The 26788-nt window shown below is 33.0% G+C and overlaps 2 protein-coding genes and 1 long non-coding RNA gene across 5 annotated transcripts; 2 read left to right on the top strand and 1 right to left on the bottom strand.

The window, feature by feature from the left end:
* The first annotated feature begins 3438 nt into the window (after positions 1 to 3438).
* LOC106433608 (linoleate 9S-lipoxygenase 5) lies at positions 3439 to 10433 on the top strand. 2 transcript variants are annotated; one of them, XM_013874437.3, is made up of 9 exons: positions 3439 to 3874; positions 6500 to 6798; positions 7383 to 7623; positions 7710 to 8048; positions 8146 to 8231; positions 8379 to 8486; positions 8588 to 8892; positions 8987 to 9250; positions 9480 to 10433. In XM_013874437.3, exons 1-9 carry the CDS (start codon positions 3511 to 3513, stop codon positions 10246 to 10248), a joined length of 2775 nt encoding a protein of 924 aa, XP_013729891.2. In that variant the 5' UTR covers positions 3439 to 3510; the 3' UTR covers positions 10249 to 10433. The 2 variants fall into 2 exon arrangements, with proteins under 2 accessions (XP_013729891.2, XP_013729892.2); XM_013874438.3 differs by having other exon boundaries at positions 3460 to 3874; positions 6509 to 6798.
* A 4457-nt stretch (positions 10434 to 14890) lies between these two features.
* Positions 14891 to 17252, top strand: LOC106433610. 2 transcript variants are annotated; one of them, XR_001286621.3, is made up of 5 exons: positions 14891 to 15185; positions 15269 to 15701; positions 15787 to 15919; positions 16005 to 16549; positions 16655 to 17252. It is a non-coding gene; the product is annotated as an uncharacterized LOC106433610 (long non-coding RNA). The 2 variants fall into 2 exon arrangements; XR_001286620.3 differs by having other exon boundaries at positions 15787 to 16549.
* A 5272-nt stretch (positions 17253 to 22524) lies between these two features.
* Positions 22525 to 26347, bottom strand: LOC106433622. The gene is made up of 7 exons (XM_022700970.2): positions 25936 to 26347; positions 25729 to 25846; positions 25554 to 25642; positions 25416 to 25462; positions 25222 to 25313; positions 24329 to 24462; positions 22525 to 24185 (listed from the first exon to the last, which is right to left on the bottom strand). The coding sequence occupies exons 1-7, from the start codon at positions 26008 to 26010 to the stop codon at positions 23523 to 23525; spliced, it is 1218 nt and encodes a 405-aa protein (XP_022556691.1). The 5' UTR covers positions 26011 to 26347; the 3' UTR covers positions 22525 to 23522.
* Positions 26348 to 26788: the final 441 nt, after the last annotated feature.

The raw sequence follows: 26788 nt of genomic DNA, 5'->3' as shown, positions 1-26788 counted from the left end.
TCAGATACTTTATGGTTCTGATTGATGCATCAACCAGATGGTCACATGTTTATCTACTATCCACACGAAACCTGGCATTTGCACGCCTGCTTGCTCAGATAATAAGACTGAGGGCTCACTTTCCAGACTTCCCTCTAAAGACTATACGTCTAGACAATGCTGGTGAGTTTACGTCCAAGGTGTTTAATGAGTATTGTATGTCCATGGGGGTAAGTGTAGAACACTCCGTGGCACATGTACATACACAGAACGGCTTGGCCGAATCCTTCATTAAACGTATCCAGCTGATAGCCCGGCCATTACTAATGCGGTCTCAACTCCCGGTATCAGCATGGTGACATGCAGTATTACATGCAGCAGAACTGATTCGCATCAGACCATCTAGTGAGCATAGATATTCACCATCCCAGTTAATCACGGGTCATGAGCCAGACGTGTCCCACATCAAAACATTTGGATGTGCCGTTTACGTTCCAATTGCTCCACCACAGAGAACGAAAATGGGATCACAGAGAAGGATGGGAATATATGTTGGATATGACTCCCCAACCATTATAAAGTATCTTTAGCCAACAACCGGTGATTTTTTTAAGGCCAGATACGCAGACTCACAGTTTGATGAGTCCACATATCCGACCTTAGGGGGAGATAACGGCCGGTTGAGCAATGAAATTGAATGGTCTCGACCATCAATATCTTGGCAAGATCCTCGGACTAAAGAATGTGATATGGAAGTCCAAAAGATTATACATCTTCAAAAGCTAGCTAATCAACTGCCAGATTCATTTGCTGACCCAAATAGAGTGACAAAGTCATACATATCGGCTTATAATGCACCAATAAGAATAGACGTCCAGAAGGGACAAGGTCAAGTGGCTACAGAGTCTAAACAACGTCTCAAACGTGGTAGACCTATTGGTTCTAAAGATAAACAGCCTCGGAAGTCCAAGAGAGGTGCTGGATCCGAGAGCATCAAGGAAACCGTCTAGAACATTGATGGACCGGCCGTGCCGACCAGAATGGTCGAGCCAAGTGAGCCGGCCACACCAAATGATCCGACCGTTCCAAATGATGGGGTTCGGGATGCCGAACTTCATGGGACACAAGGGCCGGACAATCAAGAGATCTCTATAAACTATATAATGTCTGGAACGAAATGGAACAGAAATGATATCGACGTCGATGATATATTTGCTTATAAAGTAGCACTTGAGATAATGGAAAAAGATGAGGATCTAGAACCCACGTCCATATATGAATGCATGCAAAGATCAGATTGGATCAAATGGAAAGAAGCTATAAACGTGGAGTTAGAATCATTAAAGAAAAGAGGCGTTTTTGGCCCTATAACCGTGACACCTAGAGATGTCAAACCAGTGGGATACAAATGGGTCTTTGTGAGAAAGAGAAATGAGAAAGGAGAAGTAGTGAGATACAAAGCACGGCTTGTAGCACAAGGATTCTCACAGAGACCAGTAATAGATTATGAGGAGACTTACTCCCCTGTAGTGGACGCAACTACATTACGATATTTGATCAGTCTGGCCGTGAAAGAGAAACTTGATCTGCGCCTAATGGATGTAGTAACTGCGTATCTGTATGGCCCATTGGATAATGAAATTCATATGAGAGTTCCAGAGAGTATTGAGCTCAAAGATAAGAAAGGTTCTCGAGAACAGCATTGTATTAAGCTGAATAAAGCCTTATATGGTTTGAAACAATAAGTCGAATGTGGTACAACAGATTATCAGAGTACCTAGTGAAAGAAGGTTATAAGAACGATCCAATATGTCCATGTATTTTTATAAAGAGATTCGACAGCAAGGGCTTTGTGATCATGTCGGTTTATGTGGACGACCTGAATGTAATAGGAACCTCTGGAGAGATTTCCCGAACAGTCGAATGTCTAAAGAAAGAATTCGAAATGAAAGACTTAGGAAAAACTTAGTTCTGTTTGGGACTGCAATTTGAGTATGTAGACAATGGAATCCTTGTGCATCAAAAGACATATACAGAAAAGATACTCAAGCAGTTTAATATGGACAAGGCTCATTCCTTGTCGAGTCCTATGGTCGTGAGGTCCTTAGACCTGGAAAAGGACCCATTCGGACCAAAGAAGCCGGACGAGGAAATGCTCGGGCCGGAAGTGCCTTACCTAAGTGCCATTGAAGCCTTAATGTACTTGGCTAGCCATACAAGACCGGACATCAGTTTTGCCGTGAGTTTACTGTCTAGATTCAGTTCATGTCCGACACTTAGGCACTGGAACGGAATAAAACATTTGTTCAGATATCTGCAAGGAACAACGGACCTTGGATTGTTCCATACCGACCAGCCGGGAAAGAGCTCGGCCGGATATGCAGATGCTGGGTACTTATCTGACCCACACAATGCTAGATCTCAGACAGGATATGTGTTTATACACAGTGGGGCTGCAGTATGTTGGCGGTCCACAAAACAATCCTTAGTGGCCACATCCTCTAATCATGCCGAGATCATAGCCATGTTTGAAGCAAGCCGAGAGCTTGTGTGGTTGAGGAACATGACCAGCCATATCCTAAAGGAGAGTGGCCTGGCCGTGGGAAAGGAAAAAGAAGAGCCAACGATCATCTATGAGGACAATGCAGCTTGTATAGCTCAGCTCAAAGATAGATACATTAAGGGAGATAGAACAAAACATATCTTGCCCAAATTCTTCTTCACCCACGACCTGCAGAAGGCTAAAGAAGTTGAAGTGGTTCAAGTTCGGTCCAGTGACAATTCAGCCGACCTCTTCACCAAGTCTCTGCCGACCTCAACGTTCAAGAAGCTGGTTCATCAGATAGGAATGCGCCAGCTGAAGGATCTTCAGTGATGCCTTCATCAGGGGGAGTGTCATGTGTTGTACTCTTTTTCCTGTCTACGGTTTCCATTTTTCACACCTTGGGTTTTTGGTTTTCCTAGAGAGGTTTTAATGAGGCAAAGTCGTGCATGATACAAACCCATATGGTTATAGCATCCAAAGGGGAGTGTTATAAATCATGGAGTGGATTGCTATTAACCAAGACCAGAAGAGAAGGCCCATCAGCCACGATCAGGCCCAGCCGCGGCCGCGACCAAGAGGAGAGAGAGTCGGTCGGTTTAGACTGACTTAGGATTATGATGTTTTCCTTTTTTTGTTATCTTTAGTTTTCCTATTTTCTTTTGGATTAGGTTTTGTACTATTTCCATTTATCTGTTTTTTGTATCCCATATATAAAGGGAACTTATTATTCAGAAGTAAAGCACTCAGTTTCCCCATTCTTTTACAACCCACACTATTTTCTTACCGTGTTACAAAAAACTTTGTTGATATATCAAGGAGAGGAATGGATGCACTAATTAATTCCAAAGCCATTCGTTATCTATATACCAAAAATAATAGTAATAAACTTTTGCTGGCAATTCTTTTTTTTTGCTTCTCGTTTAGCTACCTATATAAATATAATACCACATTCACAACAGATTTGTGTTATCATATACCCTTATATAATGCAGGAACATTATATAATCGCATCTTTCTCGTCATTCTCCAAGCATAGAATCTCATTCTTTTTCTCTCTCTTTTCTTCATTCTCACTCAGAGAAAATTCTGCAATATATATCGCCATGATCCACACCCATATCGCAGAGATCTTATGCGTCAAACCCAAGACAAAGAAGACAAAGACGATGGAGGAAGATGTGAAGAACAAGAAGACCAAGAAAACGATGAAGATAGAAGGAGAAGTGGTTGTTATGAAGAAGAACCTTCTTGATTTCAAAGACACCATGGCTTCTCTTCTCGATCGAATCCATGAGCTTCTTGGTCGTCGTGTTTCTCTCCACCTCATCAGTTCTCTCCAACCCGACCCGGGTATTCGTTCATTCTTTTACTCGACCCGTTTACATGTACATAATTACAGAAACGGACCCATCTTTAAGTATTTCTTTTGTTTTCCTAGAATACGATTTATTCACTAATGTTTTGCATATTATATTCATGATGAAAGTGATGATTTATGGGGCCTTGATTCTATCTGTTATCAATTGGTCAAAATCAAATCGCGGATTTCAAATCTTATAGTAATTTCAATCAGACCAGAGAAAGAACTAAAGATTAATTAGTCACTCTACCGTTGTTTTACATGAACATTTTAAATAAACCCTAACAAGATTTGTTTTGTTTTATTTTAAAGAAAACTAGGATAAGACCCGCGCCTTGCGCGGAATTAAGTTATTATTTTTATTATATTTTGGAGAATGAAACAATAGTTTGGCTTCATTTGGATTAGGGGTGTTCAATCCAGATATCGGGTTGGTTTCGATTCGGTTCGGTTTTTTTCGGTATTTTGGTTAGTAAAATATAACTACTATTCTAAATTCATATTTACTTTGACTTTAGTCTTTCACATACTTTTGAAAGATTTCAACTGGACAACTAAATTGATCAGCCAATCTTTTTGCTTTAAATCATTAGTACATATATATATATTATTTAGTTTGAATATTTATTAAACAAAAATTCATATGCGTTATATTTTATGATCATTTGTAACTTATTATAACAAAAAAAATAATCTATTGATCACAAAATTTTCAGAGTGAGAATCTTCAAATTTCTAATAATATATAGACGTTTTGAAAAATTCAAAATATAACATATAAGAAAAAATATAAATGTTTTTATTATATATTTAATGTGATTTTTTTAATATCTTTTAATAATATAAAATTAAAAAAAGAACTAAGATACCAAAATTGTTATCAAATATTTATTATTCATAATAATTAATTTTCATATATACGTTAATCATATTAGGTAATTTCGTAGCTTCTAATTAAGGAAAGTGCAAAAACAATATTTGGTAGATTATTTATCAATTCGAATATTCGATAGTTAGTTTAATAAAAAATATAATGTAAGTTAAGATGGACCAACCTATTTTTTTTAAGAATAATATATTTTATATAGTCATTTATTAAATGAGAATTTATAATCATACACTTCTATGATCATTCATATAATTTTATAACTGAATATTTAAATCATCGATAACAAAATTTTCAATGTGAAATCTTTAATAAGTTTATAATTTATAAATGTTTTTGAAAATTCATTGAAAGTTTTAATATTAAAATATTTATGTAATCTTATGGTATATAGTTTAATCTATATATATGTATATATATATGTTTTATTATTAAATGATATTTTTTACTCATATAGTTTTAAAATCATGTGTATCTTCTTATAATATTAAATAAAAGTTCATATTAATACAATTTTATGATCATTTGTAACTTATTATGACAAAAAAAATAATCTATTGATCACAAAATTTTAAGAGTGGTGATCTTCAATTTCTAATAATTTATAGACGTTTTGAAAAATTCAAAATATAACATATAAAAAAATATAAATGTTTTTTATTATATATTTAATGTGATTTTTAATATCTTTTAATAATATAAAATTTTTAAAAAGAACTAAGATACAAAAATTGTTATCAAATATTTATTATTCATAATAATTAATTTTCACATATATGTTAATCATATTAGGTAATTTCGTAGCTTTTATTTAAGGAAAGTGCAAAACATTTTTTGGTACGTTATTTATCAATTCGATAGTTAGTTTAATAAAAAGTGTAATATAAGTTAAGATGGACCAACCTATTTTTCTAAGAATAGTATATTTTATATAGTTATTTATTAAATAAGAATTTATAATCATACGGTTCTATGATCATTCATATGATTTTATAACAAAATATTTAAATCATCGATAACAAAATTTTCAGTCTGAAATCTTTAATAAGTTTATAATTTATAAATGTTCTTGAAAATTCATTGAAACTTTTAATATTAAAATATTTATGTAATCCTATGGTATATAGTGTTTAATCTATATATATACATATTTATTTTATTATTAAATGATATTTTTTACTCATATGGTTTTAAAATCATGTGTATCTTCTTATAATAAAAATGTTAAACCATTGATCATTAATTTTTAACATAATAATTTTAATAGTTTTAGTCATTTATGGTCGTTTTTAAAAATTCAAAATATAACATATACGAAAAAATCTAAATTTTACTTTTATAGCTAATTTGATTGTTTAATTTATTTTAATAATATAAAATTAAACAAAAAATGATGGAGGAGATATAAATTGTTATCAAATCTTTATTATTAAAATCATTAATTGTCATATATATATTAGTCATTTATGGTAATTCCGTAGGTTTGATTTAAGGAAATAAAATAACATATCATATCATTATATCATATAGTTTGACCAACTTATGTATCTAACAACATATAAAAATCGAATGTGGACCTACTTATTTTTCAATTGAATGTAATTGACTACCTAATTGAGTGCCACCTATCCATTGGGGCCTATTTTAATTAATACAAAATTGAGGTTACATCTTTTCAAATGTTCCTCAATTAATATATAGGGGATAATGTTTTCATGTTTTGTATAAGATAAACCAGCCAATGAGAAGAGAGGAAGACTTGGAAAAGCAGCACATCTGGAAAAATGGGTGACAAAGATAAAAACGTCAGTAACCGCAGAGGAAACCGCGTTTGGAGTGACGTTTGATTGGGACGAGTCAATGGGACCACCGGCTGCGTTTGTGATCAAGAACCAACACCGTAGCCAATTCTACCTTAAATCCCTCACTCTTCGCAACTCCCAAGGCGGTGCCATACACTTCGTTTGCAATTCTTGGATCTATCCCAGCCATAGATACCGCTCCGACCGCGTTTTCTTCTCCAACCAGGTAAAACGCTATAAACGAAATTCGGACAAGTGGGGTTAGTAATAATATAACGCACTGTTTCGACCGAGGTACTAAATAATAGTATTCTACTTGGCATTTTTTGGGGTAAAAATCTACTTGGCATTTTATATAACTAATCTGGATTGCTCTGATTGTCCATGTGCAAAAGTTGTCAAAAATATTCTTTGACACCAGTGTCAATATTTCTAATTTTTAATTTTGAGAGTTTTTTCTGTTTGGATTTATTATTGTCTGGATAATAAATAATTGTTTAAATTGTTATAGTTTAATGTGTACAGGTTGGTTAATGGTTATATAAAGTATATGAAGCATAATCCATATGACATATGGCATAATCTTTAGAGCTTTTAATTTAGAGGTCTGGAATATACGTGTGCGTGTGTAACACATTGTACCAAATAATGAAACCGGACTTTACATGTCTACCTTTACAAGTCATCCTCTCCCTTTATCGCAATTATTTTTCTAATTAAGAGAATCTTTTGTGTAACTCGGCAGGGACAACTATTGCCATTCTTTAATATATTTACTCTTTTCTATTTATTTTATTATAAATACAAAAGGCTTATCTTCCAAGCGAAACACCGGAGCTTGTTAAGGAGCTAAGGGAAGAAGAGCTAAAGAATCTAAGAGGAAATGAGAAAGGAGAACTCAAAGAATGGGACAGAGTCTACGACTACGCTTACTACAACGACTTAGGTGCTCCCGACAAAGGTCCTGACTCAGCCCGTCCGGTTCTCGGCGGTTCACCTGAGTTCCCTTATCCTCGCCGTGGTAAAACCGGCCGTAAACCCACCAAATCCGGTTAGTCAACTCAACATTCAAAAACATCACTTATATTGCAAAACTCAATGGTTACTTGACATATACGACACCGTTTCTTTTATCAGACCCTAAGTCGGAGAGCAGGCTTGCATTACTAAACCTAAACATCTACGTGCCGAGGGACGAGCGATTCAGCCACGTGAAGTTTTCTGACTTCCTCGCGTACGCACTCAAGTCGGTGACTCAAGTAATCGTCCCTGAAATAGCCTCTCTTTGCGACAAGACTATCAACGAGTTTGACTCGTTCGAAGACGTTTTTCACCTCTATGACGGTAGTATTAGACTCGCAAATGGTCACACTATTTCTAAGCTCCGTGATATTATCCCATGGGAGATGTTTCGTGAGCTCATTCGCAATGATGGAGAACGGTTCTTGAAGTTTCCCTTGCCTGACGTCCTCAAACGTAACCTATAAATATAGTCTATTTAAATAAACAGTTAGAGATTAACCGAAAATGCATAGAGTATGACATAGATGATTCGGTATATATGTTGTTACAGAGAGTAGATCAGCTTGGAGAACCGATGAAGAGTTTGCTAGAGAAATGCTTGCTGGACTCAATCCAGTGGTGATAAGTCGTCTCAAGGTAAAACTTTCATCAAATCACTGAGTTTTTTTTTCAGTCACATGTAAAATCTTTGTCTAAGAAATGTGCGGACATTCGAACCTAAAACCTCCTAGTCATTAAAGATAGTGGTCGAAATTATTACCGAATATATAAAATAAATTGCAGGATTTTCCTCCAAAGAGTAATCTAGACTCTGCAAAGTATGGAAACCAAAACAGTTCTATACGAGAAGGGCACATAGAACCACACATGAACGGTACCAGTGTCCAAGAAGTAAGTATATTTTACACACCTTTCTTGTTTAACAAGTAACAGCTGTATCATCATATTCATACCATAACTGTTATTGGTTTTGTTTTGTGTTATATAAAAAGGCTTTGGAACAGAACAAGCTATTTTTATTGGATCATCATGACGCATTGATGCCATACTTGACACGGATAAACTCAACAAACACTAAAACCTATGCGACCCGAACGCTTCTGTTGCTTCAAGAAGACGGAACACTGAAGCCTCTAGCCATAGAGTTGAGTCTTCCACACGCACAAGGTGAATCACACGGATCTGTGAGCAAAATTTTCACACCATCAGAGAAAGGAGTCGAGGGAACGGTTTGGCAGCTTGCTAAGGCTTACGCCGCGGTTAATGACTCCGGTTATCACCAACTTATAAGCCACTGGTAGTTAACTAATTGGTGACACTGTAAAACAACCCTAGTGTCTTTGTGTCTTGATTTTGGTTTGAAGTAATCGGTTATGTTATTGTTTTTGTAGGTTGCAAACGCATGCAGTGATTGAACCGTTCATAATCGCTTCAAATAGGCAACTCAGTGTGGTCCACCCAATCTATAAGCTTCTTCATCCTCATTTCCGTGACACGATGAACATCAACGCTTTGGCGCGACATGTCCTCATAAACTCTGATGGAGTTCTGGAGAGAACGGTGTTCCCTAGTCGATACGCCATGGAAATGTCTTCTTCCATTTACAAGAGTTGGGTTTTCACCGATCAGGCCCTCCCCATGGATCTACTTAAACGGTATACATAAACCCTAGTGAAACATTCTTGGTCACAAATTTTTAATAGCTACTATACATAGGTATTATAAGCCTCAAATTATATATAAAAAAATTTATTAAAATTTTTATAACCCCTAAATAGGAGATTGCTACCATGCATATAAAACCTCTTTCTTTGTTTCTTGATTCACAAGTAACCTTTTGAACTCTTGTTTGACAAGTAACATTTAAATCCCCTATTTTCGCAGAGGAGTTGCCGTTGAAGATCCGAGCAGCGATAACGGCGTTAAGCTTCTGATAGAGGATTATCCATTTGCTGTGGACGGTTTAGAGATTTGGTCAGCGATCAAAACGTGGGTGACAGAGTACTGCTCAATCTACTACAAGAACGACAGAACCGTCCAAACCGATACAGAGATCCAATCATGGTGGACCGAGCTTCGAACCGAAGGCCACGGTGATATACAACACGAGTCATGGTGGCCGTCGATGCAAACCCGCGACGACCTCATGGAAACCTGCACCATCATCATCTGGATCGCCTCTGCTCTTCACGCAGCAGTCAACTTCGGACAATACCCTTACGCCGGGTTTCTCCCAAACCGGCCTACCGTCAGCCGCCGGTTCATGCCTGAACCGGGTACGAAAGAGTACACTGAGCTGGAGGAAAACGAGGAGGTTGCGTTCTTGAAGACCATCACGCCGCAGTTACAAACTCTGCTTGGTATCTCCATCATTGAGATTTTGTCTATGCATTCGACGGATGAGATTTACTTAGGGCAGAGAGATTCCCCGAACTGGACTGCGGATGATGAGCCTTTAGAGGCGTTTAAGCGGTTTGGGAAGAGTTTGGAGGTGATAGAGAACAATATTATAAGGAGAAACAATGATAAGAAGTTGAAGAACCGGAGCGGACCGGTTAACATACCTTACACTCTCTTGTACCCGAACACTACGGATTATACAAGAGAAGGTGGACTTACTGGTAAAGGGATTCCAAACAGTGTCTCTATCTAGACACAGATCACTCGCTGCTCATGTCGATATCATACCATTTACAAGGTTTCTCAGCGTGGATATACTTCTTGATTTGTTTTTTTCTTCTTCTTCTTGATTTGTATTACTTTCCATCATTATGTAAAATTATTTGCATGTTAATTGTCCTAGTTTTTTCTAGAACAATGTAGATGTTGATTTCGTTATGCTTTGTGTGCTTGTGGGGTGCAGGATTCGTATAAATATATCAAAATTTAGAAACATTTTAAAAAATTGTAAGATCCGATTGTTACGGAATTTTTTTCGCTTTAGACTTCCGTTTTAGACTTTTAGCTTTAAAAACTGTGAATTTTTTTCACAAAATTAACTAATATTAAAAACACGCAGATGCTAGGATTATATCACAAATAAAAAAATTCATATAAATAAAGAAAATATATAATTAATATTTAAAATATAATTATTTAACAACTGAACTTTTTTTTATTGATATATATAATTATAAATCATTATAAAATGGATTTCAAAAGAATAAGAAAAAATATTATACATTAATTAGTCAAAGTTTTATTTAATGAAATTAATTTAGTATAAGAAAAATAAGTTTGAAATAGTTTGGGGAGGAAAAATAATAATAATCATTTTCAAAAATAAAAAGCAATAGATCTTTACGTGTGAGAGAAGAGTAGAAGCATGGAAATGAGGCTTTAGCCAAAAACAAAAATTCAAGAAAAAAATGAAAAAAATAACTGAAAGTGACTTTTAAGACTTTAGAAAAACGTAAAGCCATCAAAGCATGATTGGGTAAAAAAAGCTCTGAAGACTGTTAAACATTCTAAAGTCCTCAAAGTTTCAACACCAATCGGTGCCTATCTCACCGGTGCCTATGTCACCTAAATGCACTTATTTTTTCAGTCTCACGTTCGTTTAGAACTCCAGAATTAAGCATAATTGAATTGGAGTAGTGGAAAGATGAATGACCTATCGGAAAGTGATTCGCGCTATCATGCGAGTGAGGACAAAAAACAGAGAAATGTCATGTGTTGATTGCAAGATCAATAAACAAAACTTTCGAACCTCCAAAAAATTAATGCACCGTCCGTCTCATGGAATGGAACGCACAGGCCGAGTGAGCGGGCATGAGAGGTACATTAGCTGTGGGGGGTCAGGGGGTTACAAGTGTTATCATAACTGGTTATCCTTCTCGGTTCTAGCCCTAGAGATGTTTTTGAGACATGTTGTAGTGCGCAACGAGGACGTTGCATTATATGAGAAATGGTGAATTGTAACATCTTGGTTTGTGGTATATAGAAAAATTTTAAAAAAAATTTGGCTACCTATGTAACCAAAGTGCATTTACTTTTTCGACTACACATCTGTTTAAAATTCCATAATTAAGCATGATTGAGCTGGAGTGGAAAGATATTTGACTTATTGAGAAGTGATTTGCAATATCGTGTGAGTAAGGATAAAGAACGAAAAAAGTCATGTGGTGAAAGATGAATCAGTAAATAAAACTTTTGATCGAACCTTCCAAAAGTTAACACACCATCCGTTGCACGTCATAGAGCGTACGGACCAAATGAATAGAAATAGAAAATACGGCAGGCAGTCGGAATACAATCTCATAAGATAAGATATGAAATCTATATTTAGGAATCTCTATTAAAGTTATAAAGTTTTTGTTTTCGAGGAAAAGAACATCAAACGAAGAGGATTTTGAGGCACTCCTACAAAATAGAAAAGTAGTTCTCAGTAATCATTTTGATCGCATTTGAAATCTGGCATGACAGCTGGACTATTCAATATATAACAATTATAGACCAAAAGCTTGGTTTGTTTTATTATTGACGTCAAAAATTATTCTACTACAGAAAAAAATTGTTTGGATAACAAAACCGAAATAAAACAATAAACAAAAAAAAAATATTTCTTTATAAAAGATTTCGCAGTTCCAACTAAAAAAAATTAGCAATTACATTATGAGTTTGAAATATATAAAGAGTTTTGAAGGAGTGAATTTTCTTTTTAACGTTGCTACTAGGATAAGAGCTTTGCGCATGGTGAGTTTATTTGTATATATTTTCGATAATTTTTTTTATTTATTTGATAATTTTATTTATACATATACAATATTTTTTGTTGTTATTATATAATTTCTTTCCGATGGATCGGATCAATTTTTATTAAAAATTATGGAACAAAACTATAATTAATATATCATGGGTTGATCGGATTGGACATTAAACAAATTATGACATAAAAACCTTATTTTTTCCATCAAACACATTCTTGAAAAAAAATGAACAGTATTGTTTCCACAGTTGAATTATTTTGACTTTTATCTCCCATATGGTTTTGAAAGCTTTCAAATCAACCATCGAATTGATACATGTCATTTTAATGTTTTTAGTCGTATACTTAAGGAAAACTTACATTTTTGTAGTTTAAAGTCGTTTTAAAAAATTTAAAATATAATATATAAGAAAAAATCTAGGGATAATTTGAAAAATACCCTATTTATGATTTTAAATTTGAAGAATACATTTTGATTTTTTCTTTTTGAAAACTGCACTTTCTTATATGTGAATAGTCATTTATATCCAGATTTTGTTTTAAACTAAAAACTAAAAACAAAATTAAAATAATAAATTATTTTGTTCTGAGATAAACACAATTATGAAATAAATACATGTTAATAATTTAATTCATGAATCACTATATGATTTTTGGATTCATGTATGTTTGGTTGTTCATGTATTAGAATTGTTTTTAAAGTTAAATACAATCGACAACTTAATGTGTAGTTGAATCACAAAAACTTAGACCACTACGTTAAAAACCAGAACCTGTACAAATCCCTATTGTTCATTCTTATAGTTTAAAAATTTTAATATTTTATATAATTCTTAAAATGGTGAAACAAGCGTTGTATTCCATGAGAAGCTACAGTGCATTTTGCTTGAAGGCCTTAGGGATCTTAAAGTAGATATCTGGAATTGTAACACATTCATTAGTGTCACGTATGTCGCTTTTCATGAGTGAATTCTTCTTATGCTTTGAAATTGCTCTTGATTAGGATTTGAGGTTAAGTCATTCGGAGGTGGTGCTTTGATGTAAGATCGTGTTCGGTGTTTCTGTACAAGCATTTTTTTTTTATCAAAGTTATATATGTTCAATTATTTAATTCATGAATACGTTGTGGTTATTTTGGTTTGTGTTTGTGTTGGTTTGCTTGTATGCTTATATCTGGAAACTTTGTTTCTGTGTATAAAACAGATTTACTCTGTTTTTCGTGAATAAAACAGAACTCTTTCTTGTTTCATTAGCTGTATAATTTTGATCAAAAACATAGTATCCTGCAATAAATTAACAAAAAGCATAATAATTTTCAACAGATCCACCATACAATGTCTGTTTCTCTAAGTTTTGAAAAACGTAGTTGATGTTGCCATTGAAAGAGACGATGTCGGTGATACACGAGAGAATATACCATGCACAAAAAAGAAGAAACGATAATATAGAATAATTTTAAAATAGATAGATATATATATATATATTGGATAGTTTAGTCAATTTACATATACACAAGTGTAGTTTTCAAAAAAAAAAAAATAATAGTGTAGTTTTCGGATTAAAATCTTATATTGATGTATTTTTCCAATTTTTTCCAAAAATCTAACATATAAGAAAAATATAACATATAAGGTGTCCTCATTTTTGTATTTTAAAGTCGTTTAAAAAAATATAACATATAAGGTTTCCTCATTTTTGTAATTTAAATTCATTTTAAAAAATTCAAAATATAACATATAAGAAAAAATCTATTTTTTAGATTTTTTTATTATATGGTTAATGTGATTGTTTTTTTAATAATATAAAATTAAACAAAAATGAAGAAGGATGCAAAAATTGTTATTAAATCTTTATTGTTCATAATCATTAATTGCCATATATATGTAAATCATATTAGGTAATTCCGTAGCTTTTATTTAAGGAAAAAATATACATTTCTTATATTTTAGGTTAGTATAATGTTCTCTAGTGGACATTAAACAAATTATGACATAAAAATCTTATTTTTTCCATCGAACACATTCTTGAAAAAAATGAACAGTATTATTTCCACAGTTGAATTATTTTGACTTCTATCTTCCATATGGTTTTGAAAGCTTTGAAATCAACCATCGAATTGATACATGTCATTTTAATGTTTTTTAATCGTATAGTTAAGGAAAACTTACATTTTTGTAATTTAAAGTCGTTTTAAAAAATTCAAAATATAACATATAAGAAAAAATCTAACATATAAGAAAAATATAACATATAAGGTGTCCATGCAAATGATAGTGTTGCTAACACCTTTGTTATCATTCGCATGGATTCTTAATTTTTCAAATTTATTCTTATCAATACTTATGTCACTAACTAGATGATACTGACTTGAACCTATATAGAAGGTGAGCATTTTAGTGAACGATAAATAAAGACTTTGTTTTAAAAATATTATACAAATATATAACGATATTATTTGTAGATAGAGAGAGTTTCAAAACTTTCTTGATTCTATCTTTAAATTAGTGATAAAAATGCATTTACCTTAAGAACACGAAGCATTAAAAAATCAGGTTTTAATATAGATAGGCTTTTTGGACTTTATTTGTAATTAAAAATGTTGAGTAATCCAGCCCAATATAGAGAGTCAGTGAAGTCGACATTCCTTCTGGGGTTTCTTGCCTCCTGCAAAATTCGGGGAAGCTTAACCGTTAATAGAGCTTCTGAAATTCTTAGAGAGACGTCCCTTGGTCCGTAAATCGGCGCGTCTGTGACTGTTCCCGTCGTTTCGTTGTTGCTTCTTCTCCTCACATGTGTTACAAGCCGCATTGATTCGTCATTAAGGAGATCTTAACTCTTGCAACCACAATCACTCAATCAATGATTCTTATCCCTCTTCCAAGGTAAGGCCCCATCCCTTGAGAATAATCGTCACAGTTTCAGTACAATTCATTCGTTTCATGTTTTCTCTATCGTGATTCATAAGGAAAATCGCCGGCCAGCTAACTCGAATATGCTTTTAAAGAGAACATATCTCACTCCTCCACCTTCTAAGAGCATAACGGCCTCTCCGGGTCGGCTTTTATCCATAAGATGAAGCATATCAGCGAGTCCAGAAGAGAAGGAAAGCACATGGGTGATGGGTATTACACGTAAGAGCTACACCACGTTGAAGATCTGAAGAAAATTTATATAGACGCAGTTTCAGCCATTAATGGCGGCGGAAGGAAATCACTTGGTGGCTGAGGAGGGACCACGACATCACTTGGCGGTGGTAGTGGTCGGCGTTGGTTTTTGTAACGGGTGCCTGCACCTCATGTCATGTCTCCAATGACACCGAGCGGTTTCAGTTTATCAACATCATAAGAAAAAGTCGTGTTGGTGCTCATATCACACGTGTCATTGAACTCTTATTTGAGGTTTGGCTTCTTTCTTTCACCTTTTGTCTGTGATAATTTTATATCATTCATATATGTGAAGTTGAATTTGATTTGGTTCTTGCAGACAAGGCAAACCTTTACACCTGATCAAATAAACTAAAACTGTTATGTTATTATGCTTGCCAACAAGACTCTTCTTGATAGTTTGAGGAACAATGCCATAAGTGTACTATGATGAGAGGAGGTTCTCTTACAAGGTATAACCTTTACGTTTAATTAAAGTTGCTTTCTCTTTTTGAACAACAATACTGCTGCTTTAACATGCTAAGCACGATGTCAAAGATAAGAAGTAGCTTCTCGGACTGGTTATGTAATATCCTGCTGGGATTGCGGCAGTTGATCTGAAAGATGCTTACCTGAATGTCATGGAGGATTTACATGTTTGCTTTTTCTTATACAATTGGTCGGGACAAAGATAAGTGTTTGATCACCTTAAATCCAGTTGGTTTTGGCTGGAAAGGAACTTATCTCAAGTTGTGTATTTATATTGATATATATAGTTTGGTTCTTGATTGTGTTTGTATTATGCGGGCTCTGAAAGCTTCGAAACGCTGATTCACAAGATGATATTGTGTACCCTACGTCCCTGACGACTTCAACCTCAGGTCGAGGTTGATGACGAGTTCCAATCTCTGCTCGGAGACATAGACACCCCCAGGGACCTGCTTGACGTGGAGAAGGAGCTGCTTAAGATTATTTGTGTGACCAATCCTTTGTGAACGTTTAGAGTTTTAACCGGTGATGATGTGTGTTGAAAACAGGATGATAAATCAGGAACCATTACTGAAGTACTGGCTGAAGATGGAAAACTAGCCAGCGTTAATACGGTACATATATATTTATCTCTAACTCTCTGTCTCCTATCGGCTGATCCCAGTTTTCTTATTTGATTTTGTTTTAAAATACTCTCTTATTATTTATCTTCTCATCAGGGACATCGTTACAAAAACTTGGATCAAGAGAGAAACAGTAAAAGAAGTAAGAAACGTTTGTGAAGCAGAAGCTAGAAGATAAGATGAGGCTAATGATAAATCACAATTGGAACAGATCAAACCACAGTGACAGGAAGGTTGTAGGTGAGTGACGACTTGATGGTAGGTCCACAGTAGCCAAAGTCAGCCTGTTAGAAGCAGCTTCTTGATCTAGACCAAGAAGGCGACACCTGATTTGGAATTGAACTTCCTTGACAAGAACATGTGCCGATTTTAGAACAGAGGAATGAAGATGTGCATTCCTCTCCCTCCATAGAAAATATTAACTCCCTCAAAAATGAGCTTCAGAATGGGTTTACTCCCTGCAGCGTAACAAGTAACAACCACTGCAAGCCACGAGATCACATCATCAAGAGTTGAGGATGAGCTGAAATGGTTCCTGATAAAGAAAGTTTGCAGCCTCTCTTTACCATCATGTAATAAACTCAGTCAGGTTGGTTTGGTTTCAATTTCCCATGTTTTCTTCTGAACTGTCACTTTCTTTTGGGAATCATGTAATATATCAGTATGCATTAAGAAAATAATTTACTTTGTAGTATGATGTACTGTATAATTTTCTTTGGTAAGAAATGTTAGATCAAACGCAACCAATGTAACATATAGCATTCTAACCTAAGAGGCTAAGAAAAATCGGTTATCAAAAACGAAACAACCCACCAAAAACTATAATATATTTTTAAGAATCTGATCATCAACAAGAAGTTAAATAATTACACTAACCATTAAACTTCTGAAAAATATAAGCTGATAGACAAAGTCCTAAACAATGAGAGGGAACAAATAGGTACCAACACAACATCATTATAACTTAACTGATTTTTTTTTTGAAACACAACTTAAGTGAATATTATATTGAACAAGACAAGCTCGCTTATTCCAATATTCATCTACTTCTATTTCTTTTTATTTTTGTTCATTCTAACAGAAGATTATAACGTATGTATGTACCAATAAGTTCGTGTCTTCCTGATAATCTGATTCGATCCGTTATATGCATATATATACATATATTTAAAAAATTGTATATAAGTTATTTAAATATTATATTTTATCGATGTCAAAAAAAAAAAATATATATATATATATATATATATATACATATTATATTTTATATAATTTTTACAGTATTTTATTTATTGAATTATTAAGTTATTTATTAGAATTTTAAAAAGTAAATAAATTTTATTTTTGTAAAAAAATATTATTATTTATATTATTTTTAGATTTTTATTTATTTTTTAATTTTTATATATTTTTACGGATCGAATCGGATATCTGGTCAAAATCTAAAAAATTTTGAATGGCTACGAATCGAATCGAAACAAATAATTGATTATTCGGACGAACGAATCAGATCACGAAAAATATTTCTAAAACTCCGAATATCCGATTTGTGCCCACTCATATTTTGAATATGTAAATTATATGTATATATATAAGTGTTTATCAAATTTAATAATATTTAATATATATATATATATATATAATATAATTGCTTCTTCATTTTTAATTTTGATTGGAGATAAAGTACAGAATAATTTAAGTATTATTTTTTCTGCATTGGTACTGCATTTAGATTGCTATTTCTGGTACTATAATTTAGTTTCCGAGAAGTCATACTACTAATGCATCCTTTTTTCAAACCTTTGTCACCGTTGTTGTCGTCATCATCATTTTTATTATATTTAATTTAAAACAATTTTCAATTTTTTGTTTAAAGTTCGGTATTGAAAATACAAACGATTATATGACAAAAATAGATATTAAACTACAATATTTGTAAAATAAGAACGACATATGACATTATTCCCCCATATCAATGTCCTTGGTTGAAAGCATTTAAGGAGAAGGTAAATCCTAAGTGCATTTAACTCGAAAACGACACTGGAATTTTTAATAATTTACCGTCGTCTAGTCGAGCATATAAATATTATTAGCTAACTTGTTCAACGTCACGACCACGGTGTCTTAAAATGTAACAATTGACTTCAAATTCCTGTATATAAACGTTGCACGTGCATTTTTAAGTTTTGTTTCTCGAAGTTGGGATTCTACATGAATTTAATGATCCATATACCATAATTTGTTCTCTACAAAGAGTCTTTTTTCATTTTGTAATTTAGTCTAACGTACATTAGTATATATATACATCATCGGACGACGGTGGTTAGACAGGTCTAATAACTTTTTCGAATCTAGTTAATGCAATTTTCGAATTTCCAACGGTAGCAAATTAGTTAATAGCAAATGAGATGATGATATGCCACTAGTAATTTATTACTCTATCTGTTTCATAATAAATATCATTCTAATTTTTTTTTTGTTACACAAAAAATGTCACTTTACAATTTTAATGTGAATTGCTTTCAGCTGAAAATTAATTACAAATTACATTGATTTTATAAATAATTTTATTTTTTTTTCAAATACTATTGGTCAGAGATGTGTAATTAATAACAATTTACGTATATTTCAACTACTTTTTTAATTTATGTGAAAAATATCAAAATAACCCTTATTCAGAAACGGAGAGAGTAATATTGTAGGGCTGAGCTATAATTCATTGTGCTGTCTATCCCCTATATATTATTTGTGAAACATTACGACTCATTTTTGTAGACACGTGTCATCACTAGGATGATTCTTAGAATTATTAGAGAAGTATGTTGGTCCATCTAATTATATAATAAGTTTTTTAGTAAACTAATCATAAATTCATTATTAATGTCATTTATTATTTTTTTTAAATAAAGATTACAGAATTGCCTAATGTGGCTAAAGTATATATGATAATTAATGATTTTGAATAATATAGATCTGATAAAAAAATAATGTATCTTCTATGAAATTTGTTTAATTTTAAACTATTAAAATAATTTTAAACTATTAAAATAATTAAAAAAATACAATAACCATATTATGAAAATTTAGATTTTTCTTTATATGTTATATTTTGAATTTAAAAAAATGACTATAAATTACTAAAACTGTTAAAAGTCTCACATTCAAATTTTGCGATCCATGTTTTAAAATTTTTGTTATGAAAAAATACAAATGATTACAAAATTATATAAATAAAAGTTTAATTTAATTAATCATTAAGATTTAAAATATATATGTGTATATATCATTCTAAATTAAACTATAAACCATATTGAATAAATAAATATTTTAATTTCAAAATTTACTTTGAATAATTTTTTTTGATAAAAGTTTTGAACTAACATTGATAAATTTTTTTAAATTATAAATTATTAAAATTATTAATCGCACAATGAAAATTTTGTTATCAGTAATTTAAAGTTTTTGCTATTAAAGATACACATGATAAAAAAAAACATATGAGTAGAAAGCATAATTTAATTGACATTAATATTAAAAATATACTATGTATGTTAATATCATTTAAATTTAATTACATATCCTATCAAATTTTTTTAAAAAAATTGTTTAGATTAATAAAATTGATTTATACATTCGCACCAATTTAATTATATATGTAATAGTTACTGACTTTTAATTATTCAATATATATTTATCATTTCATAATATGTAAGAACATATAATACATAAAATAATTTATATATATAATGTTTATTCCGCGCAAGGCGCGCATCTTAATCTAGTGTTTCATTAAAGTACATCAGCATGTTTTTCATATTTGATTGTCATCCTAGTTTTGCTAAGTGCTTCGTTTCTAATTTTAGCTTAATATTCAATTAAATTCGTGGATCTGAGACGGGTTTGTATATTCAATGCATGCATTCTATTTGACTATGAAAAAAAAAGCATGCATCTATTAGAAAAAAGATGTTAAGCAACATGATGATATTCTTTGTTTTTAGATTCTTTTGTTAAAGTGGTAGTTTGAAGTAACTATTTGGTGAACTTCTGTTTTTGACTCAACTAGAAACAAATGGGATTAAAAACAAGCTCATTAAATAATAGTAAATATCATCGTAATGAAACTGCAAGTCTATAATAGAGTAATGGAACCGATTAATGTAGTACTTTTCTAATTAAAATAGTATATACTTTGTTCCTTAATCTCGTATGTTTAAGAAAATATTACAGGGCAATTTTAAGTTTTCTATAACACTATAGGACAGTTCTTGCAATTAGAGCAGTTTTTTCTAACCAAAACTCACTTTCTACCTATATACTAGTTAAATAAACTAACTAACCATAAAGTTAACCAACTAAACTTTTAAAAAACACGTGGGTTCTAGCATCTTTCTCTTTCCCTTTTCGATTTTACTCTAACATTCTCTTTTTTAAATCTCATACGAGATGTTTTTTATTTTTTCAAGTAGCTTTACATCTATATCACTAATCGACAACCCAGCATCGGCGTTCGATTAGGCGAAATGGCAGTGAACAATACTAAGAGACGTACAATTTGCAGGGAAGAAAATCCCAGAAAAGTAAGAGCAAATTGCTGTCGAAGACACGAACATTGATGAATTTGAGTTCTGAATTCAAGAACTGTGAAACCCTAGATGATGAAAGCTAAAAAAAAATTGATTCTTTTGGTGTTTGTAGTTGACGGGTCAAAAACGAGTTACAGTCTGAGAGCTCCAGTTCTCCTCCTCCTCTATGTCCTCAGCTCCTCCGTCCAAGATGCCAATGAGCTAAAAACTCTCAATTTTTGCAAAATTCGTAATCCTAAGGAACTTGGGAAGAAGATGACATTTACGATTATGCCTTTAATGAATTAATTATTTTAAAAAATCACGTACACGTAGAGATGTGTACATATGTACATTCTAAGTGTACATGTTTATTAATTAAGTGTACATGTTGATGTTTGTGAAAACCATTAAAATCACCAATATATTATGTACACCACTTTCATCTTTTGTGTTTCCTGATATTTTGTGTTATGATTTTACACTTCTGAAATGTAATGTGTATAATCATGTTGCATTTGTACATTACAATCCCAAACCATATATACAAAATTGCATTTTTTGGAGAAAATCAACATTTATTTTTGGTAATCGATGTAATGTGATTTTGCATAGTTTTATGTATTAAGATTGTCTGAAGTTGTACACCTTGATTTAGAACTAGTTATCTTGGATCATTTATCTACCACCCATGGGTTCTGCTTTGTCATATTATATAAATCTTTAAGTTACTATCATGTTTCATATTGTCACATGTTACCAACAAACAACCAATTGATTGCATTTAGATTGAGCCAAATGACATGTATTCTTAGTGTTTGAAATCCCCTAGAGTTTGGATTGACACCTTAAGTACTACAACTACTAAAAGATTAAACTTATCTCACATCAGTAATATTACAACAACTCTCAAAAATATATTTTACATTATGCAAATGTACATTTCTTTAATAATATGTACACGACATGAATGTACAAAATCGACAAGTGCATACGTGTGCAATATACATATTATCTTTTAACGGATATTTACATGTAAATATATGTTTGAGACACATGTTACATGTTCAACATGTTGTAAAATTGTGTACATTCGTTAGTGTACATGTGTAAATTAAAGGTTAGTAGCGTATATGTGTCCAACAAATGTGGTAGTGTACACGACATGGATGTACAAAATCACAATATACATTTACAAAATCACATTGTACATAAATTTACATGTATACATATATAAGGACAAGAAAAAATCAGAATGTACATATGATACATTCCTCTTGTTGGAGAAACAGTTCTTTCTTATTCTGTGAAAAAAAATTGTGTGTACATTACATTCAAACTGTACATGTGTACACTTAATTTTGTATTATACATCAAAGTGATTATGTACATCAAAATTTAAGACGAACATGATGTATAACCCAACTCTGTCCGAAAAAATCAAAATTTACATAATCAAAACAATTTAGACTTTGTTTTGAATTCTCATGTGACATTAATTTTGTGTACATATGAACATACAATTTTGAAACTTTTAAATCTATGTTACAAATTCGTAAATGTCTAATTGAATTTATTGTTGAGCTACTTGTAATATTTCAAAATAGTTTACATATGTATTGTTGTACAAGTGGATAGTGTAATTGTATGTACAACATATCATGTACATATGAATCATTTTTTTTCATGTCTTTTAATGAGTGGCATTTTCGTAATTTTAACTTCATCTTCCTCAAAATCGATTAGGGTTCTCTGTAATTTTTCTCTATAGCCGCCAGCCATTATTCTCACCTTAATCATCAGTTTTTTTTTCATTTTTCTTACTTATTATACCTTTAAACTTGTAGAAATATGGTTTAAGACACTATTTCAAGCTCAAAATTACTCTGCTTCTTTTTTTTTATTACTGCCACAACGCGAGGTAGATGAGTTGCAGAGCACGGCGTGGAAGAAGAAGCTTGGTCGTGTTGATTCATGGCGGTGGAAGAAGAAGTTTGGTCGTGTTGATTCATGGCGAAGAAACAGAGGAACCACAACCGTGTTCTTCATTTTGTTTTCGGTGGCAGATATGAAGAGATCTTATTCTTCATTTTGTTTTCCAGATTTTCTCTTGGGATTTCTCAGGATTTTTCATTTTGTTCTTCAACATCTTGTTCATTACTTACGATCTATCAACTTCTTCATTTTGTAATTTTTAGAATTATTTTCATATTAAAGAAAGAGAAGAAAAATGAGATTAAGAATTGTGAGACCCATTTAGTTACAAGAATAAACTTAGTTAGCTTGTAGCTGTAAAAAACTAACTTACGAACAATAACCGCTCTATCTTGTAATAAAAAACTTGAAACTGTCCTAAGATGAAAATAACTCTATTTTTAACGTCATAGCTAGAAGCCTAGCTAGTACCGTTGAGATAAAGACGCATGACGACATCTTACGTGCGAAGACACGACCGACACAAACCCACGTGGACCCCGCAGTTTAGACCTATAGGCCGTCTCATCGTACGGTCTCCGGTAAAACTTCAGATATGGTACGAACGCTTCACGTGATGACTTCTCGCCTCCGCCAACGTTTTTTTCCCCGCGAAAAAACATCGCCGGAGACTGAAAGAAAGAAGGACGTGGTGTTTTCCGGTACGTCTCCGTTTTCGTCTCCGGCAACGGCGTCGAGGGAAACACACTCTTTCTCATGCATGCAGGTTGTCTCGCGTCTATTAAGCCACCCGTCGCCGGAGACGCGAAAGACAGCGACCGCGTGCTGATCGGAGAAATTTTAGAGGCCGCGGTCGAGACGGCTGCGTTAAGAGGAGACGTGTCAGTAAAGGAAAGGTACCACGGCTTCAAGGAGTTATGAGATACGGTGAACGCGAATCTTGAAGAAGCTGAACCACTCGCGGCCGCTGATTTAATCGATGATGCATCAAAACGTAGGGAAGCGGATCTAGGACATGATAATGACGAGGATGCTAATGAAACGTGGCTGATATCTAGCTGCTCGTCATAGTCCAGCGAAGAGATCACCGTCGTGAGCGTTGATAGCTCCACGAATGGACGTACGCCCTGTCAATTAAGTATGTGTATCGAGCTTATTCATGTAATAACAATTAGGAAAGAAAAAGTAATAACAATGAGGATGATTTATTGAATTATTGGAAAAAAAAAACTAAGAAAAAAAAAAGAATTATTGAAAATTATTATTTTACCTTCAAGATGTAAGGGAAAAAAGAGGGAGGGTCAATGATAAAAGCCTTGTAAAGTCGGCATGGATAATTATCTCCTATGATTTTTAGGGTTGGTAAAAGCAGATTTGCAAAGGCAGAGGATGATCTGAAAAAGCCTGTATTAGCAAGGCAAAAAAAAAACAAAGAGAATATTAATCAAGTGCCATTAATAATTAATTGTCTATCAGGTTTGAAAACAAAAGTTTAAAGATGTATTTTAGCAGAGAATAAAATTGTACTTCTTTTTCCTTCAAAAGAATGAAAACTTTAAAGGTGGAATTTCAAAAAAAACTTTTGTGCAGGGAAAAAACATAAATCTTATAAGCGTGATTAGAACCGTATTTTACTAATTATTCCTTTTTTACTTTTATGGTAAAAATATTGGTGTTTGTAAACAAACATATACGACTTGAGTAAGTCTTAACCCAACATGAGCAAAAAAATAGATTACATTTTATAACCAGCTGACTTTTTCAATTTTGAGAAGTAAAATTCCAAAACGGGATTTCTTTTTCTTTATGGCTGAGTAAACTACTCAAGATTAAATAGATAAGAAGCTTTTTTTTAAATGATTATTAAAACTACTAAAACTTTTTCCATAAAGAAATATTGGAACGATAATGAAGAGATTTGGACATTTACGGTGAGTAAATTACAGAGGAAGTTCAACGTTGACACATAAAGGGACACTTCGGACATCTGCATATACATATGTCCGAAATCCCACTCTCCGACAAGCCTCGATCCAAATTAAGAGAGAAAACCAAATAGACCAGACCCAGAAGATTACCGTTTAGTACAGACCAACCCCACGGGCGGATATTTGGAAGCTTACCAGAGACAAAAATGTAACTTAAACTACTACTAATGCTTACTTGCATCGAAGAGAAGAACCACGCTCCGTTCCGCGTTTCTGGACATGCTCGATATCGCAGTCTCCATCGTGAACGCCACTAAACGCGAAAATCTGAAAAAGGAAGAAAAAAACGATTTCAACATTCTAAATGAAAATTAATCTGAATATTAATGTGAAAAGAGTGGATGGATTTATTAATTAATCTGAACTTACTGCTTCTGAGTACGCAACTTCTGATAATCGTTCTTGAAACGGAAAATCTGTATATCAAAACCTTACCCTTGTTATCATTAAGTAACATTTAATATTATTGCCATTAGAAGATAACAATAACGAGTATGAATAAATTACTATAACGGGTCTGAAGTCTCCGTCATGGCCGGCGATGTAAGCTACACCGTCGGAAAGCTCCGTCGCGAATTCCTCAGCCCCTAACCTCTCTTAACACACATAAACAAAAAGCAATAAACAAAACAAAAACGTACTATTTTAGGTTGAGATTTTATAAGTAAATCGAAGAACATACCAATCTCAATGCTTTGTCTCCAAGAAAGACATGAAAGTAGTTGCTTCGCAGCTCTTTTCACGTTGTCTCCTTTCCCTTTCAAGAATCTCTCCACGCACTCTTTGTTACAGAACTTCTCCTAAAACAAATATAAAGTTGGAAGCTTTATTCATGGAATATACAATAAACATGCAGATATATTTATTAAGAGAAATTAACTAAACGTACTTGGTTAAGAGTGAGAGGAGATTGTTTTCTGAGTAAATGAAGAACAGTTTCGACTTTCTCATCTTTCTTTCCCATTTCTTGATGATATGTATATCTTTGTTCTGTTTTCGAAAGAGTTTGTGAACAGAGCAAGATGATGAAGAAGAGCCAAGAAAGAAAGAAGAAACTGACAATGATTGTTTATGTGTGTGTTACCGCAAGTGTCTTTCTCGGAGCAAAAACCTTTGTAGTTTTCTCTCTGTCTATATAGAGTCTAGAGAGCAAAAAAACAGAGACAGTATGTTGTGTTATTGAAACGGTTTCTGCCAAAAACAATGTCGGAGGAGTTATTGGCTGATGACGTCGTTTTTGCTGGACGTTGAAGATGTGTGAAAATCATTGGCGGTATCTAACGCCGTTAAATGGCTCCCCTTTTGTAAATTAACCTCTAGACTTCAATGAACACTTGCAATGTATTAACTTCTCAACGAGTCAAAATATTTGTTTATTCCATTTAAGAAACAAATAAGTTAATCTTTCAAAAATTAAAGACTTCCTTTAGAGTAGTTATCTTGCAACAATTTCGAGTGCAAACCAATTTCTTCAGTGTCTGTCTCGTCTCAGATGATTACTTAATCTAATTTGATTTAAGCAACATACCTAGTCCATATATAGTCTAACGTCTATATGTAACATAGCTCACGTACTTACAATGATCGACGGTGAGGTTAGCCAATTTAATGTTTTTTTCCGCAATAAGAATTCTGATCAAATATTGTAGTGAACCGTGTTAGTGGAACTGATTTCAGATTGAAAAAGATCTAATCATACGGTGAAAATGTATATTTCTGAAGTGTTTTGTATTAGTTCAGAA

This window comes from Brassica napus, chromosome C1 (assembly GCF_020379485.1).
Source record: "Brassica napus cultivar Da-Ae chromosome C1, Da-Ae, whole genome shotgun sequence".
Taxonomy (NCBI): Eukaryota; Viridiplantae; Streptophyta; class Magnoliopsida; order Brassicales; family Brassicaceae; genus Brassica; species Brassica napus.
The sequence above is the reverse complement of the archived record's forward strand: the minus strand, read 5'-3'. Positions and strand labels throughout refer to the sequence as shown.